General features: G+C 46.5%; 1 protein-coding gene across 2 annotated transcripts in view; it reads right to left on the bottom strand.

Annotated features, from left to right (window-relative positions):
* TTYH2 (tweety family member 2) overlaps positions 1–18,370 on the bottom strand; it is an 87,375-nt gene that overhangs the window by 9,636 nt on the left and 59,369 nt on the right. For both annotated transcript variants that reach the window (XM_030208547.1, XM_030208548.1), the window contains 4 exons: positions 3,908–3,977; positions 2,185–2,240; positions 1,333–1,425; positions 132–224 (listed from right to left, as the gene is read on the bottom strand). In XM_030208547.1, coding sequence (XP_030064407.1) covers positions 132–224; positions 1,333–1,425; positions 2,185–2,240; positions 3,908–3,977 — 312 coding nt within the window. The remainder of the gene's footprint in view (positions 1–131; positions 225–1,332; positions 1,426–2,184; positions 2,241–3,907; positions 3,978–18,370) is intronic.

Raw genomic sequence — 18,370 nt, 5'->3', positions numbered from 1 at the left:
GCTTATTACAATGTATATAGATCCACAGCCACAAGCCCCACAAATCTTTCACATGACAGACTCATTCCAGTGGAGCACAGAAAAATGCTCCCCATGCAGTGAACCGGCAGGCCGCAACGTCCTCCACTCACCTTGTGTAAGCCACGGCAGTCCAGCATGGCGGTAAGCTGGTGGAGGCTGGTCTCTGAAGAGTTCAGTAACTGCTGGATGCCTCGCAGGTCCTTCTGCAGGAGAAAAGACGACATGAAATGGACAGATACCTAAGTTACGGCATCCAGTAGCCACAGAGAGCAACAGGTGACTTCTGGAAGACACCAAAGATGGACCCATGTAGGACTCTAATGATTTACCATGGAAATGGCTGAATGTTCATCCTGGTGTTTCATCCCTTATCCATCTGGGCCCCCCAAAAAAGGGCAACTCTCTGCTGGGCCTGCTGAGTCGTCATCACAGACCCACAAGGGGCAACAGAATCAAATTGAACTACCGCTACACAGAGTCGGGTTCAGGCCAACTCATGACGGCTAATAGTGGATTATGTCCTCATCTCAATCCTGTAGAGTTGCAAACTATCAGCGACATGAGCTCTGACCCTCCTGCCTCACTTCAGTCCTCCTTCCAGGACATCTGCAAGTCAGGATCCTCAGTAGTGCAGATCAAACTGAGATCTTCTGTCTCTCACCCTTCCACCAAGTCCTCCTTCCTCCCACTGCTCTCCTTTTTCCCCACCTCCATCTTCCTCTGCTCTCTCCTATTCCTTTCTTCTCTCTCTCCTTGTGGAAAGGGTGCAGAGGCCAGAAATGTGATAGGTGAGCCACGTGGAGCCAAACACTCATTCCCAACCAGAACTAAAGTAGATTTTTCCCGCCAAACCCTGTCTGTTGATTTTTCTCTTTTTTGGTTCTGTCACTTCATTTCTGAGATTTTCCTTTCTGCATTCTTGCTCTTTGCCATCTTTTCTTTTTTTTTGTTACATTTGTGCCCCGCACTTTCCCACTCATGGCAGGCTCAATGCGGCTTACATGGGGCAATGGAGGGTTAAGTGACTTGCCCAGAGTCACAAGGAGCTGCCTGTGCCTGAAGTGGGAATCAACACAGTTCCCCAGGACCAAAGTCCACCACCCTAACCACTAGGCCACTCCTCCACTTCTCTTCATGTCCCCCTTCCTTCCTCTTCTCCCAGCCTCCTTCTGTTCCTCTCCCCAGAAAACAACTACTGCAAAAATCACCCCGAGTCAGACGTCTAATCCTAGCTCTGCTACCTGCCCGTAGGTGACTTTAGGGCAGGTCACTTCATTCTCATGTGTGCTAATACTGCGCCGTCCTGCTTACCTCGGCTGTCGGAAAGATGGGCACAGCAAACTGCAGCAAACCTTGAATCTGGATTTGCATCGTAGTCAGAGATCGCTGGAATGTGGTCAGTGCCTGGACAGTTAAAACAAAACGAGTTACTCTGGAGTTAGCGATGGGCCCACACTTTACTGCTCCTTTCCCCTCACCCTCTCCAAAGTGGCTATCCACGATATGGGAAACCACGCACAAAGCTAACTCTCTCCCCCACCACTCCGTTGACTGTATCAGGAACACATCATTCACTGTGCGCAGAACACGGAGCTAGAAAAGCAAATTCTGCATCTGTATGAGCTGGGTCTGGCTCATGCCTTTTTTCAGGTACAATAAGTATTTTTATTTCCTCGGAGGGTGTACAATCTAAGGGGCCCTTTTACTAAGCCGCGTTAAGCGTCTACACGCACCCAACGCGTGCCATAATGGAGTTACCGCGTGGCTCTTGTAATTTCATTTTTGGCGCACGTCCGAAAAATAATTTTTATTTGGCGCGCACCAAGTGGCATTTGACGCATGTAGGTCATTACCGCACGGTTATCACATGACATTTTACCACTAGGTCAGTGGCTGGCGGTAAGGTCTCAGACCTAAAGTGGATGCGCAGAAATTTTCATTTTGCCTCACGTCCATTTTTGGGCAAAAATTTTAAAAAGGCATTTTTTTACAGGTGCGCTGAAAAATGACTCTGCGCACGCCCAAAATACACGTCTACCTCAGGCCATTTTTCAGCGCGCCTTTGTGTGGGATTTGAACTGGGCTCCCCTAGTTCTCAGCCTGTTCTTTTAACTACTCCCATACTCCACTCACCCAGAAAGATTTGTGCCAGATGTCACATACCTGCTGGAAGGGGTTGCTGAGGCTCTGGCTGCAGTACACATAGTAATGGACGACTTCTGAAATGCAAACACGCATTTTAAAAAAACCTCTTTTAGATCATCTACAATTCAAGGGTGTAGCCAGACACCCAATTTTGTTGGGCCTGAGCCCAAAGTAGGTGAGAACGAGAACCCCCATCCCCTGCCCGGCATTTGTTCCACCCCTCTCTCCCCAGGCGATCAGGTGTCTCTCAACTCCCTCCCCCTCCATACCTTTTAAATATTTCAGTTCTTCGCTGGAAGCAACTCCTACCTGCTGCTCGTGCCAGCCCCCCAAGTCTTCCCTATGCCTGGCTCTGCCTATGTGGAAACAGGAAGTTACATCAGAGAGAAGACTCGGGACCAGCAGGAGCAGTGGGTTATGAGTTCCTGCTTGCTGTCAGTGGGGGGGTGGGGTATAGAGATGCCCGATCGCCTGGGAGAGGAATGCCGGGAGTCTTCAGCCGGTGGGGTTTGGGGAGCCCTGCCAGCCATATCAGAGATGTGCCAGTACAATTCTGGGCAGTATACACACAGAAATACATAAAGACAATGCGGACTAAACCCCAAATACAATAAAATAACTAAAAACTACCACAGTAGTGCAAAATCAAAACTATACCTACAACACAAAACAGTAAATAAAAGATACCTTCAATCTATCCCGCAGTGAGGCTAGCAGGCCCAACCCAACCCCCCTTTCCCCAGGGAATGGAGTGATGCCTACCAACAGGAGGAAGGCAGCTATGCACATGTCGAGCAAAATCCCCTGACACTGCCATCCCCGGCCCTCGAATCAGTCTGGGTGAGCTTGGATAAGTCAATTCCTCTTGGTTTACCTATCTAAAAGTAGGCACAAGCAGCACCTTTTGGGAGCTTCAGGTGGCAGGAAATGTTCAACAAGAATTCACCCCAGAAGTGGCTGCAAGCAGCTTTCTAAAGACTAAGGGCAGATGTACTAAACCTCTTCTCCACAGACACAAGGAGCGAATTTTGAGAGCGTGCCAGTACTTTCTACCTGCTTTAAATATTTCAGATCTTCAGGGGTACTCCTCTCTGTTCCCTCTCCTCTCCCCCCTTTACCCCTAGAGGTAAAAAAGTCTGCGGGCCGCTTTACAATGTGTAAACTTACCTACACAGGGAAGAAAGGTTCCAACATGCTTTTTACAAGCGTAAATCTCTTCACCCTCATACAGAGTTCAAACCCTTGGATCCAACCAGCAGGCCCCTGGCACTTTCATGCCTACTGGGATCCTGTTTGGATGATGTGCAATCTTGAAAAGCCAAAAAATACCAAAATATCCCAAGAAGCAGCCTTTTGTCCAGTCCTGTGTTTAGGGGATAAGTGGAACAGACACGGCAGCCTTTTGTCCATCCCTGTTGGGGGGGGGGGGGGGGGGCGGTCCGCCCCGGGTGCACGCCGCTGGGGGGGGGGGGGGTGCCGCGTGCCTGTCGGCTCTTCATTTTCATGTTCCCTCTGCCCCGGAACAGGTTACTTCCTGTTCTGGGGTAGAGGGAGCATGAAAACGAAGAGCCGGCAGGCGCGCGGCACCCCCCCCCCCAGCGGCATGCACCCGGGGGGGGGGCATCACACTGTTCCGGGGGGGGCGCTGCACCCGGGGGGCGGGGCGCATCGACGATCCGCCCCGGGTGTCAGCCCCCGTAGGAACGCCACTGGTTGAGGGTCCTACACATCTGTCAATTACCTCCACTTATTTCATTCTGTGTTTGGTTCATTATGAATGTGTGTGGGGCGATGCAAAAATCACTTGTTCCCTATAAGAGACAAAAAGGAAAAAAAAAAAAAAAATCAAAGTGATTAGTAAGTTCCAGACATTTAATAAGAACATAAGCGTTGCCATACTGAGACAGACCGAAGGTTCGTCAAGCCCAGTATCCTGTTTCCAGTAGTGGCCAATCCAGGTCACAAGTACCTGGCAAGATCCCAGAACAGTAAAACAGATTTTATGCTGCTTATCCTAGAAATAAGCAGTGGGTTTTCCCAGGTCCATCTTAATAATGGCTTATGGACTTTTCTTTTAGGAAGTTATTCAACCCTTTTTTAAAACCCCGCTAAGCTAACTGCTTTTACCACATTTCTCTGGCAATGAATTCCAGAGTTTTAATTACACACGGAATGAAGAAATATTTTCTCCGATTTGTTTTAAATTTACTACTTCTAGCTTCATTGCGTGCCCCCTAGTCCTAGTATTTTTGGAAAGAGTAAACAAGTGATTCATGTCTACCCGTTCCACTCCACGCATTATTTTTATAGACCTCTTTCATAATCTCTCCTCAGCTGTCTCTTGTCCAAGCTGAAGAGCCCTAGCCGCTTTAGTCTTTCCTCATCGGGAAGCTGTACCATCCCCTTTATCATCTTCATCGCCCTTCTCTGTACCTTTTTTTTAAATTCCACTATATATGTTTTTTGAGATGCGGTGACCAGAATTGTATTTATGCTGTACTTCTCAGAGGAAGTACAGCATAAACAGGAAACAAGCTCTACCTCAACTTATAAACATTCTTTTAAATGTGCTGGTAATGTAAGGTGAAGTGCTCCATTTATTTACAGGGCAGGCAGAGCATAAGCCAGGCATAGGTGCACACAGAGCCCCACCACAGGACAACCAAAGATAGCCAAACCAGTCTGTGAAAGCACAAATAATAACTGATCAAACTGAATATGTAATTTAATGACTTGAAACAATTTTTACATTACAAAAAAAATACTGTAGAAAAACTTAACAGGCAGTTGTATGAACTTTCCATCCTGCCCTGCTGATGAGCTTCAGTCCAAAGGGTCCCCTGGCATGAGCAATTTTTGGTCCCTTTGCTGAGACCATAAACTTGAGGTGGAATTACTATCATGTCATGGCTTTCAGCTGATAACTATTTTAAGTTGCTGGACTTGAGTCAGACTGAACTACTGACTTATAACACTTAGGTCCAATATTCAGAAAAAAGCTGATCTCCTAAATATGTGCCCTATTTTCAGCCAAAGTTAGTAGTGTATGTTTTCAGCTGAAAACGCATTTTAATTTAGGAGCTTAAAAGCTATGTTTATAAATTTAGGTCTGACATTTCATCTGCCTAATTTATGAGCCTAGTGCTGGAAATCAGTTCTGTGCAAATAATGTCTTTCCCTGCCCTAAATCTGCCTTTGTAACCACCCACTTTTTATGCTCCCAATTTTAGGAGTTTAATGAAATTTTAAGTAAAAATGTATGCACTCAGCCCCATCAAAGAGGCCAATTTATGAGCATAACTCAATAGTCAGGAGCATAAATCCTTTGAATACTGGGCCCCCCCCATTTTTTTATGGTGCTACTGAATGTATACTGAGTGGTGCACTTGTGATACGTTTTAAGTACAGTGTGCTCCCGTCTCGGGGAGCTTAGAATCTAAATGGTACCTGAAACAATGCAAACGAACCTTTTCCGGAGATGCGAAGGCGGTAGAACGAGAGGACATGAAATGAGATTGAAGGGGGGCAGACTCAAGAAAAATGTCAGGAAGTATTTTTTCACGGAGAGGGTGGTGGATGCTTGGAATGCCCTCCCGCGGGAGGTGGTGGAAACGAAAACGGTAACGGAATTCAAACATGCGTGGGATAAACATAAAGGAATCCTGCTCAGAAGGAATGGATCCTAAGGAGCTTAGACGAGATTGGGTGGCAAAGCCGGTGGCGGGAGACGGAGATGGTGCTGGGCAGACTTATACAGTCTGTGCCAGAGCCGATGGTGGGAGGCGGGACTGGTGGTTTGGAGGCGGGGATAGTGCTGGGCAGACTTATACGGTCTGTGCCAGAACCGGTGGTGGGAGGCGGGGCTGGTGGTTGGGAGGCGGGGATAGTGCTGGGCAGACTTATACGGTCTGTGCCCGGAAAAGGACAGGTACAAATCAAGGTAAGGTATACACAAAAAGTAGCACATGTGAGTTTATCTTGCTGGGCAGACTGGATGGACCGCGCAGGTCTTTTTCTGCCGTCATCTACTATGTTACTATAAAGGTCACAAAAGCTGTCAACCCCACTGCTCCAGCTACTAAACCACATCCTCTCTCAGACCTAGAGATGACAGATGACATAACCTTGTGGCAAATGCTCTCGTAGCTCACAAGAGAAACCCTCAGCAGCAGAGCCTGATGCCTAAAGGGTTAAAGGAGACCAAGTTTTGCTTTGTAATTACAGAAGAAATCTTTGCCTTTCCCTTCCAAAGCCACGAGCAGCCCTCCATCTATCTTATTCCACAATTAATGCCAAAAGCTCGGAGAAAAGTCAAGATAATCGTATAGGAGGGAGGGGGAGGTGCCAAGGGGGATTTATATATGCTGATACCAGGTTTTCATGTTCTGCTGTTGTGTGGAATTCTTGTTTTCTAATAAAAGCTTTTAAAGTTAAAAAAACAAAACATAATTGTATGCCTCCCCGTTAACAAAGATTAATCACAGGGAGCCTAATACTTAATACACTTTGAGATGTGGGTATACATTGATAGGACAACAACCACAGTAAAACTTTAATGGATCATAGGGGAGGGGTGGGGAGGGGGAGGTAGGGATAGGGGGAAGAGGGGACGGGGGGGAAAGTTCATAAAGAATGTCCATTTTTGAACAAGCTTTAAAGAATTATAATGACTAATAGCCTAACTCAGACACAACAATAATATTTATCACACAACAAGGAACATCAGTTGATTTAATCACTTTATTGTGCTGTTAGTTTCACGATATCTGTAAACGTTTGGGTCATCATAGGGGAAGATGAGAGGGAGGGGAATTAAAACACTGAGGATAACAGTTTAGGTTGTATATACATAAGTAGGAAGTATAGTACCAAATGTCAAATGTTAATTACACATTATACAACTGTTAAAATATCAATGAAAACTGTGGAATCTAGCAAAGAGGATAGGGGAGGGATGGGGAGGAAAATGTTTAAAAAATTTTTTTTTGATGATGGACTATATAAGTTTGTATAAGCTGTGTACCAGGGGCGTATCTGCGTGGGGCCTCAGGGGCCTGGACCCCCCTACCGCTGCCAACCCTTCCCCTCCGTTGCTCGCCTACCTTCGCTGGCGGGGGACCCCAACCCCCGCCAGCCGAGGTCCGCGTCCTCCTGCCGCTGCCGGCTGCCTTTGGTCCTTTAATTTTTCCATTGAAGCTGGCGCCGACGAAAGTTTCTTTTGAATCTGACGTCGCTGCACGTTGTACGTGCAGGACGTCAGACTCAGAAATTGTTTCTGAGTCTGACGTCCTGCACGTACAACGTGCAACGTGCAGCGACGTCAGATTCAAAAGAAACTTTTTCGTCGGCGCCAGCTTCAATGGAAAAATGAAAGGACGAAAGGCAGCCGGCAGCGGCAGGAGGACGCGGACCTCGGCTGGCGGGGGTTGGGGTCCCCCGCCAGCGAAGGTAGGCGAGCAACGGAGGGGGAGGGTTAGCAATGGCAGCGGCTGGGGGGAGGGGGATCGGCAATGGCGGCGGCGGCGGCGGGGGGGGGGGGGCTATAATGTGCCCCCTCACTCTGGCCCTGGCCCCCCCTACCGCCGCAGTTCAGATACGCCCCTGCTGTGTACAATTTCTTATTTGAATCTCTGTATACTTATATTATCTGGAGGTGTTTATTATGAACTGTCATCAATAAAAATGTTGAAATATAAAGATTAATCACAGGTTTATGCCTCATCTTCAGGAAATTCCCCCACTGACTAAAGTGGAGATGCCTGACTTTACTGGGCAGATTCCAAGGCAGACTGGGGACACGGATACAAAGCAGTTTCGCATTTTATTTACTTCACCCCCAGTTTTTTTTTTTTATTAAGGGTCTGTGTGCTTTTCCATTTGAAGAACTCAATAAAAAGCGTGCAAACTCCAGAGGACAGACCAGAAATCAGGAACAGCAGCAGAAGAGGAGGAAGTGGAAGGCAGTTATTAGGGGAGAAAAAGAGAGTTTGGTTTCATTTATGACACACACTGCTGGTGTTAAGACGTGCTGGGACCCAGTGGCCAGAAATTTGCACGGAGGTCTCAAAGCCTGCCAGCAGACTCTGCTACTTTCAGTTTTGGACAGGCTTGGGGGGGGGGGGGGCTGCCCTGTTTTCACCTCCCTGACAGCGGCCCTGTGTGACAGAAATTAAAGTCACAATACTAATGGTTGAGGGTAGGAATCTTATCACAAAGATAAATCAAGAAACAATCAAAAGTCCAACAAAAATGTCTGACAGACTGCACCACTCATGTAACTCCTGAAGGAAAAACCTCAGAACCCACTTCTCTGTGCTCAGGTACATACGTACATATAAGTATTGCCATACTGGAAAAGACCAAAGGTCCATGAAGCCCAGCATTCTGTTTCCAACAGTGGCCAATCTAGGTCACAAATACCTGGCAAGATCCCAAAAAAGTACCAAAACATTCTATACTCCTTATCCCAGAAATAGTGGATTTTCCCCAGTCCATTTAATAATGGTCTATGGACTTTTTCTTTAGGAAGCCGTCCAAACCTTTTTTAAACTCCGCTAAGCTATCCGCCTTTACCACATTCTCTGGCAACGAATTCTAGAGGTACTCTGTCATTGTGTCGGCATAAAAACCTTCTGGTTTTCTGAATTAAATTTATAAGAAATTTTTCACAAAAACTACTTTTCCTTGAAATAATATATGGAATAGACTTTAAAATCTTATCTTTAAGTGTTCAATCTGCAGAGACTCGGTCCACCTGACGATGGCCAGGGTTTCACAGTATAAACACCAGTGCCTCAGGGACTAAATTGGGCCGTCATACTTTTTTGTGCATTTCATTCTTCACCCATCTGATTGAGGCATACAAAACAGTATGAAGGGTCCGATAAGAGTCCCCGAGGCAGCGGCGTTTTCACTGCAAAACCCTGGCCATCATTAGGTGGACCGAGAATCTGCAGATTGAACCCTTAAAGACAATGTATGGAAGAGACTTCCAAAAAGTAGTTTTTCTGAACAATGTCTTAATAAAGTTATTTCAAATAACCAGAAAGTTTTAAAGCCGATAACCTGAGCACGGAAAGTCCCATAGCGGGTTCTGAGGATTTCCCCTTCTGGAGTTACATGAATGGTACAGTCTGCGTCACACATTTCTTTTGGAGTTTGGTTATTTCCTGATTTATCGTAGGAGTTAAAAGTCAAGCACTTATTCTGTCATGTTCCAAACCGCAGCCCCCCCCCCCCCCCCCCCCCCCCCAGCTGCTGCTAAAAAAAAAAACAAAACAAAAGATCACAGCTGTAATTGTACAACAGATTCATCTTTAGCAGGGGTCGACTGACCGTTGGGACAATAGGGCAGTGCCTGAGGACCCACAGTTATAGGTGGCCACTCACCCCATAACATCTATCTAGATTAATCACTTCTTATATTTTATGTTATTTTTGTTACATTTGTACCCTGTGCTTTCCCACTCATGGCAGGCTCAGTGCGGCTTACATGGGGCAATGGAGGGTTAAGTGACTTGCCCAGAGTCACAAGGAGCTGCCTGTGCCTGCAGTGGGAATCGAATTCAGTTCCCCAGGACCAAAGTCCACCACCCTAACCACTAGGCCACTCCTCCACTGTTGCTACTATTTGAGATTCTACATGGAATGTTGCTATTCCACTAGCAACATTCCATGTAGAAGTCGGCCCTTGCAGATCACCAATGTGGCCGTGCAGGCTTCTGCTTCTGAGTCTGACGTCCTGCACGTATGTGCAGGACGTCAGACTCACAGAAACAGAAGCCTGCGCAGCCTTCTACATGGAATGTTGCTAGTGGAATAGCAACATTCCATGTAGAATCTCCAATAGTAGCAACATTCCATGTAGAATCTCCAATAGTATCTATTTTATTTTTGTTACATTTGTACCCTGCGCTTTCCCACTCATGGCAGGCTCAATGCGGCTTACATGGGGCAATGGAGGGTTAAGTGACTTGCCCAGAGTCACAAGGAGCTGCCTGTGCCTGAAGTGGGAATCGAACTCAGTTCCCCAGGACCAAAGTCCACCACCCTAACCACTAGGCCACTCCTCCACTACTATATGTAGTTAGGCATCCATGAACCTTATTGTCCATGGGCCCAGATTACTGTCAATCCACCCCTGATCTCTAGAAATGTCTCCCCCAGTGTCCACTTGTTCTGACGGGCGATTACATCAAAATCTGACCTTTAGTCACCATTTTCATCCATCCACAGCTGTCCTAGTCCTTCACTCTCCTCCTCATCCAATCGGAAGCCTACGTTTGTGATGGCTTGTGCTAATTAATGGCCCAAAGAGCTCCGGAGATGGCCAAAGCTCCAAGCTGAATCATGTGGGCAGGGGACCCCATTCTAATAATTCTACCCCTTGGGGAAGAGGCACACGAAGGCCTCATCTCTCTCTCTCTGGCAATCTCCTTATTTCCCTGGAGGGCAAGGTGAGTTCCAGGGCACATATGGCAAAAAAACAGAGCTCAGTAGCAGGGCACAGATTGTTAAAAAGCCTATACAATTCAATAAAATGTTACACAGTGCTAAAGAATGTCCAGTGGGAAGGGTTTTTGGGCTCTCTCCTGATAAGTAACAGTTCCCCCAGGCCTTCAAATCCAATTAAGCACACAACCAGCTGATTCTACCTCTCAAGTACCCACTAACCAAATTAGAAAACAAAGCTTTAAGTGCTGGAGCTCAAACATGAAGATAAGACGGAGAAACCCTCATTAAGGGCCAGACATTGAAATGGGAGGAAAGGCACAGACTTAGAAGCTGTGGGTTTTTTTTAAATACAATTGCATTGGTATCTCTTGTCAAGTCTCTGGATGCCGTAGGGAAGAACCTGTCAAGCTACTGCATTGGGCTGGAGAAGACAGTCAGATGCTTTACTTTTAAAGTCAGCCGGTCTTAACATTCAGAGAGGCGCAGTGCCCCCTTGGGTGCACGGAGCCGAAGATAACATGGCACCGTGCACCGAGGGGGCATGCGCGTTCGGGGGTGCCCAGGACAGGTACAGGTGGTCGTGTACCGACGCAAAGGGGCACCCCACTGGGCGAGGGAGGAGAGAAAACGGGGTATAAAAGCCCCGGGGAGGAGCCCGGATGCCCTCTTTTGCGTCCGGGCTCCAGGTGCACCTGATCAGCTCACCTCCATTCCAGCGGCGATCCGAATGACCCAGCGGTGCTCCAGGACAAGCGACACAGCGGCGATCCCCCCCCCCCCCCCGATAGCGTTAAGAGACGATCGAGGAGCACAGAGCGACTGGAGCCAGAATTCACTTGTTTCCGACATCCGAGCGTTTATAGGGGACTGAAGCGATTGCCGGTTTGGGAGAGCACGCCGAAGGAGAGGCCAGGCAGAGGTCCGGGGCAAGCTATGCTTCCCCGGCCTGGTGGCGGGGTACCCAAGCCTGATGGTGTAAGCTAGGCAGCTGGGGCAGCTGCGAGTACGGTGGAGCTCCCTTGCTAGACGGCGGGGAGCTCAGGTTACGATTGGTCAGTCCTGCTAGGACGGCGGACTGAGGATGGACATTGGGTATACCCATATGTAAGATGTTTGTATATAAATAAAGCTGCGGCCGAGTTATACCAGATTAAATACATTGTCTCTTGTGATGATTAATGCTGTTACTGCTAAAAATTGTAAACCGAGGTCTCTCGGCTGCCTATGTTATAGATTTTCCTGAACTCCTAAAAGGGAGCACCATGATTCATGATGAGAGAGAGACGACAGAAACTGACTTGAACTTTTGAAAATGTACCTGAAAGAAACTTTACAACATCCTCTGGCCAACACATTATTTTATGTTATGAGAAGCTTCGAGGGTCTTTTACTTAGCCACGGTAGTGTTTTTAGCTGCGGTAGAAATCAGCTGGCGGTAAACACAGAGACGCCCAAAGGAATATAATGGGAGTCTCGGCTTTTTTCCGCCAGCTGATTTCTACCACGAGCTAAAAACGCTATTGCGGCTTAGTAAAAACACCCCCTTTAACGAGGAGGGAGATTTAGAGCAGATAGTTTCCGCTGACAGCCTCGATGTATCTCAATTCCTAGAGTCTTCTCAAGACTTAATTAGTAAGCGACCTGTTTTATTAGTGAAATTTCACTCTAAAGTTGAAAAAAATAATGTACTGAAACTATATTTTCCTAAGAAGAATATTCTGTGGCCAGAGAAACAGCTTCGTAGAAGGTGAAACCTAGAGTTTGACTCCACAGGAGCTGTGTTTCTTTTAGATTCCCTTGCCAAGTGTCTGATCACGTATGGAAATAATTGTTCTGGTTTTACAGATCCCACCCATTTAGACATGTTACTTGAATGGCTTTTTCCCAAGGTTCTTGGGGTTAATAAGTGGATAACTTCATTTAGTTTATATCCTGTCTTTTTTTTGTTGTTTTTTTGTTACATTTGTACCCCGAGCTTTCCCACTCATGGCAGGCTCAATGCGGCAGGCAACGGAGGGTTAAGTGACTTGCCCAGAGTCACAAGGAGCTGCCTGTGCCTGAAGTGGGAATCGAACTCAGTTCCTCAGGACTAAAGTCCACCACTCTAACCACTAGGCCACTCCTCCACTGTTGCTACTATTTGAGATTCTACATGGAATGTTGCTATTCCACTAGCAACATTCCATGTAGAAGTCGGCCCTTGCAGATCACCAATGTGGCCGCGCAGGCTTCTGCTTCTTTGAGTCTGACATACGTGCAGGACGTCAGACTCACAGAAACAGAAGCCTGCACAGCCTTCTACATGGAATGTTGCTAGTGGAATAGCAACATTCCATGTAGAATCTCCAATAGTAGCAACATTCCATGTAGAATCTCCAATAGTATCTATTTTATTTTTGTTACATTTGTACCCTGCGCTTTCCCATTCATGGCAGGCTCAATGCGGCTTACATGGGGCAATGGAGGGTTAAGTGACTTGCCCAGAGTCACAAGGAGCTGCCTGTGCCTGGCCCTTGCAGATCATAAATGTGGCCGCGCAGGCTTTGTTGCTAGTGGAATAGCAACATTCCATGTAGAATCTCCAATAGTAGCAACATTCCATGTAGAATCTCCAATAGTATCTATTTTATTTTTGTTACATTTGTCCCCTGTGCTTTCCCACTCATGGCAGGCTCAATGCGGCTTACATGGGGCAATGGAGGGTTAAGTGACTTGCCCAGAGTCACAAGGAGCTGCCTGTGCCTGGCCCTTGCAGATCATAAATGTGGCCGCGCAGGCTTCTGCTTCTGTGAGTCTGACATCCTGCACGTACGTGCAGGACGTCAGACGCACAGAAACAGAAGCCTGCGCAGCCTTCTACATGGAATGTTGCTAGTGGAATAGCAACATTCCATGTAGAATCTCCAATAGTAGCAACATTCCATGTAGAATCTCCAATAGTATCTATTTTATTTTTGTTACATTTGTCCCCTGCGCTTTCCCACTCATGGCAGGCTCAATGCGGCTTACATGGGGCAATGGAGGGTTAAGTGACTTGCCCAGAGTCACAAGGAGCTGCCTGTTCTGGAAATCGAACTCAGTTCCTCAGTTCCCCAGGACCAAAGTCCACCACCCTAACCACTAGGCCACTCCTCCACTCCTCTTTTAATTCCTCCCCCCCTTTTTTTTTTAAATGTTTTCTACGTTTTTTTCTAATCTCAAGTACTTCAGCCTCTCTGTCTGTTCCGAAGATGTGGACTAAAAGATTTGCTTTTTTGTGTGTGTCAGGATTCTTTTATGAGACATTTACTATTTCGTCTTCATTTTCTGGAATTGTAATTCTGTTAAAAAAAAATGTTTTTTGAAATAAAAAAAAAAAAAACATGATGTCAGAAATGGAGAAGTTTGGGCACCCGAGTTTGTAGAGAGTTTCACTGCTAGGTCACCTTCATGTTAAGAATGAAAATGTTTACCACGTTGGTTTGGAGAAGTGCATGTTGGTGCTTGAGGGGCCCTTTTACAATGCAGTGGTAGGGCTAGCACACGCCAAATCGACACTACCACTCGCTTAGCGCACCCACCCGGCGGTAATTTCGGTTGGCGCACGCCGTTTCCCACAGTAGAAAATATTTTTCTATTTTCTACCTGGGGGGCGTTCCCAGCGGCAATCGGCAGGGCGGCCACATTGGCGCACACTGCATGAGTACCGCATGTGCAGCGTGTGAGCCCATACCGCTAGGTCAGTGGGTGGCGGTAAGGGCTCAGGCAGTAAATAGACGCATGCAACTTTTAATTTTAGTGCACATGGCATCAACAAGTGAAGAGTCCAGTATATATACTTAATCAAGTTAATCAACACGATGTATTCAAAGTTTCAAATCTTCCTTTATTCCCATAAGTACATAAGTAATGCCACACTGGGAAAAGACCAAAGGTCCATCGAGCCCAGCATCCTGTCCATGACAGCGGCCAATCCAGGCCAAGGGCACCTGGCGAGCTTCCCAAACGTACAAACATTCTATACATGTTATTCCTGGAATTGTGGATTTTTCCCAAGTCCATTTAGTAGCGGTTTATGGACTTGTCCTTTAGGAAACTGTCTAACCCCTTTTTAAACTATGCCAAGCTAACCGCCTTCACCAAGTTCTCTGGCAACGAATTCCAGAGTTTAATTACGCGTTGGGTGAAGAAAGCTTTTCTCCGATTTGTTTTAAATTTACTACACTGTAGTTTAATCGCATGCCCCCTAGTCCTAGTATTTTCAAATCTATGCTGAAAACCCACCTTTTCACCACTACTTTTAGCTCCTAACCACTACTCAATTGCCCTCCCCTTGTTCCTTCTGACCCAGTACTTCCCTCACCCTTAATTGTCTTGTCTGTCTGTATTTTAGATTGTAAGCTCTATTGAGCAGGGATTGTCTCTCTGTGTCAGGTGTTCAGCGCTGCGTGTGTCTGGTAGCGCTATACAAATGCTAATAACAATAATATATAAAAATACAACAAGAAAAGAATGTCTGAGAATAAAGGAAGATTTGAAACTTTGAATACATCGTGTTGATTAACTTGATTACGTAAATATACTGGACTCTTCACTTGTTGATCCCTAATCACTTGCGTTAAGTCATAGCAGCCTTCCTCTCTTTGTTACTACTAAATTTTAGTGCACAGCCATTTACTGCCCCCATTAAAAAGAGCCTTTTTTTCCCCAGCTGCGGTAAAAAAAAAAAAAGTGGCCCAGCGTGTGCCAAAAACATGCGCCCACACTACTGCGGGCCACTTTTACCGTGGCTTAGTAAAAGGACCCCTGAGTTATTTCTCTGAGGCTGGGAGACATCATTAACCGTGCACTTGTGCTCACAGTAGCTTTCTATATCAGCCTCTTAGGGCTTTTCTCTTACAAAGCCGCGCTAGTGATTCCTGCGCAGAAAGCCCATTCAGTTCTTAAGGGCTTCCTCTCATTTACTGCATAGGAATCGCTAGCGTGGCTTTGTAAAAGAAGCCCTTAGTTGGGTAAATATGGCTCTTTCCAACAGAGAGAACTCACCTAGCTAGAATGCTCCTATCTGATGTCTCTTTTTAATGGGGGCAGTAAATGGCCGTGCACTAAAATTAAAACATGGCTGCTGTTAGCGCCTGAAACGTTTCTGCTTGCATCTAGTCTCCTTTTGCCTGTTACAGCGCAAGCTATGCATGCTTCAAAGTTGCATACAATTTGTTTACTGCCTCGCCGCGCAATATATTCTTGTTAATCTTGTGGTAGACGGTCGTAATGCTCAGCCACTGGCATAGGCTTTCTGCATCGACCTCTCATATAGTAAAACCTCCAGGGACATGGAAATACCCACAGTACCTGAATGTAAACTGTGTGCTAAATGCAAACTCCTTGCTGCCTGCACAATCCTGAGCAGGAGAGGGCTGAATGCCTCTTCATAGGAACATATGGGTCAGACCAATGGTCCATCTAGCCCAGTATCCTGTTTTTCAAACAGTGGCCAACAGTGGTCACAAGTACCTGGCAGAAACCCAAATTGTGGCAACATTCCACGCAGAATCTCAAAGAGCAGCAACATTCCATATAAAGCCCCAAAGAATAGCAAGATTCTGGAATCCTAAAGAGTAACAAGATTCCATGCAGAATTTCAAAGAGTAGCAACATTCCATACTACAAATCCCAGGGCAAGCAGTTGCTTCCCATGTCTGTCTCAATAGTACACTACGGACTTTTCCTTCAGGAATTTGTCCAAACCTTTTTAAAACCCAGATACGCTAACCGCTGTTACCACATTGAAACATAGAAACATGACGGCAGATAAAGGCCATACGACCCATCCAGTCTGCCCATCCTCTGTAACCCCTAATTCTTCCTGTTCCTAAAGCGATCCCACATGCTTATCCCAATGGATAAAAACATCCTCCGGCAAAGAGTTCCACAGCTTAACTATTCGTTGAGTAAAAAAAATATTTTCTCCTATTTGTTTTAAAAGTATTTCCATGTTAACTTCCTCGAGTGTCCCCTAGACTTTGTACTTTTGGAACGAGTATAAAATCGATTTACTTCTACTCGTTCTACACCACTCAGGATTCATGTCAGAGCGCTTTCACCTTTTGCTGTTTGCTATTTCCTCTCATCTTTTTAAGGTTCCCTTCTTAACTTTTAGCCAGTTTACCTCAGAAGCTGTGATGCATAAGGGTAAACAGGCAGCTCCTGGGGGTTTGAAGTGGCCTAGTGGTTAGGGTGGTGGACTTTGGTCCTGGGGTACTGAGTTGGATTCCCACTTCAGGCACAGGCAGCTCCTTGTGACTCTGGGCAAGTCACTTAACCCTCCATTGCCCCATGTAAGCCGCATTGAGCCTGCCATGAGTGGGAAAGCGCAGGGTACAAATGTAACAAAAATAAAATAGATACTATTGGAGATTCTACATGGAATTTTGCTACTATTGGAGATTCTACATGGAATGTTGCTATTCCACTAGCAACATTCCATGTAGAAGGATGCGCAGGCTTCTGTTTCTGCACGTACGTGCAGGACGTCAGACTCACAGAAGCAGAAGCCTGCGCAGCCTTCTACATGGAATGTTGCTAGTGGAATTCCATGTAGAATCTCAAATAGTAGCAACAGTGGAGGAGTGGCCTAGTGGTTAGGGTGGTAAACTTTGGTCCTGAAGAACTGAGTTCGATTCCCGGCACAGGCGGCTCCTTGTGACTCTGGGCAAGTCACTTAACCCTCCATTGCCCCATGTAAGCCGCATTGAGCCTGCCATGAGTGGGAAAGTGCAGGTACAAATGTAACAAAAATAAAATAGATACTATTGGAGATTCTACATGGAATGTTGCTACTATTGGAGATTCCACATGGAACGTTGCTATTCCACTAGCAACATTCCATGTAGAAGGCTGCGCAGGCTTCTGTTTCTGTGAGTCTGACGTCCTGCACATACGTGCAGGACGTCAGACTCACAGAACAGAAGCCTGCGCGGCCACATTGGTGATCTGCAAGGGCCGACTTCTACATGGAATGTTGCTAGTGGAATAGCAACATTCCATGTAGAATCTCAAATAGTAGCAACAGTGGAGGAGTGGCCTAGTGGTAAGGGTGGTGGACTTTGGTCCTGGGGAACTGAGGAACTGAATTCGATTCCCACTTCAGGCACAGGCAGCTCCTTGTGACTCTGGGTAAGTCACTTAACCCTCCATTGCCCCATGTAAGCCACATTGAGCCTGCCATGAGTGGGAAAGCGCAGGGTACAAATGTAACAAAAATAAAATAGATACTATTGGAGATTCTACATGGAATGTTGCTACTATTGGAGATTCTACATGGAACATTGCTATTCCACTAGCAACATTCCATGTAGAAGGCCGTGCAGGCTTCTGATTCTGTGAGTCTGACGTCCTGCACGTATGTGCAGGACGTCAGACTCACAGAAGCAGAAGCCTCATTGGTGATCTGCAAGGGCCGACTTCTACATGGAATGTTGCTAGTGGAATAGCAACATTCCATGTAGAATCTCAAATAGTAGCAACAGTGGAGGAGTGGCCTAGTGGGTAGGGTGGTGGACATTGGTCCTGAGGAACTGAGTTTGATTCCCACTTCAGGCACAGGCAGCTCCTTGTGACTCTGGGCAAGTCACTTAACTCTCCATTGCCCCATGTAAGCCGCATTGAGCCTGCCATGAGTGGGAAATGCGGGGTACAAATGTAACAAAAAAAAAATGTTTTTTTGAGTTCAAGGGGGAGACCCATACCTATCAGAGGTATCTCTGCGATG

Source organism: Microcaecilia unicolor, chromosome 6 (assembly GCF_901765095.1).
Source record: "Microcaecilia unicolor chromosome 6, aMicUni1.1, whole genome shotgun sequence".
In the NCBI taxonomy this organism is placed as follows: Eukaryota; Metazoa; Chordata; class Amphibia; order Gymnophiona; family Siphonopidae; genus Microcaecilia; species Microcaecilia unicolor.
This window is presented reverse-complemented; position numbering and strand designations above follow the sequence as displayed.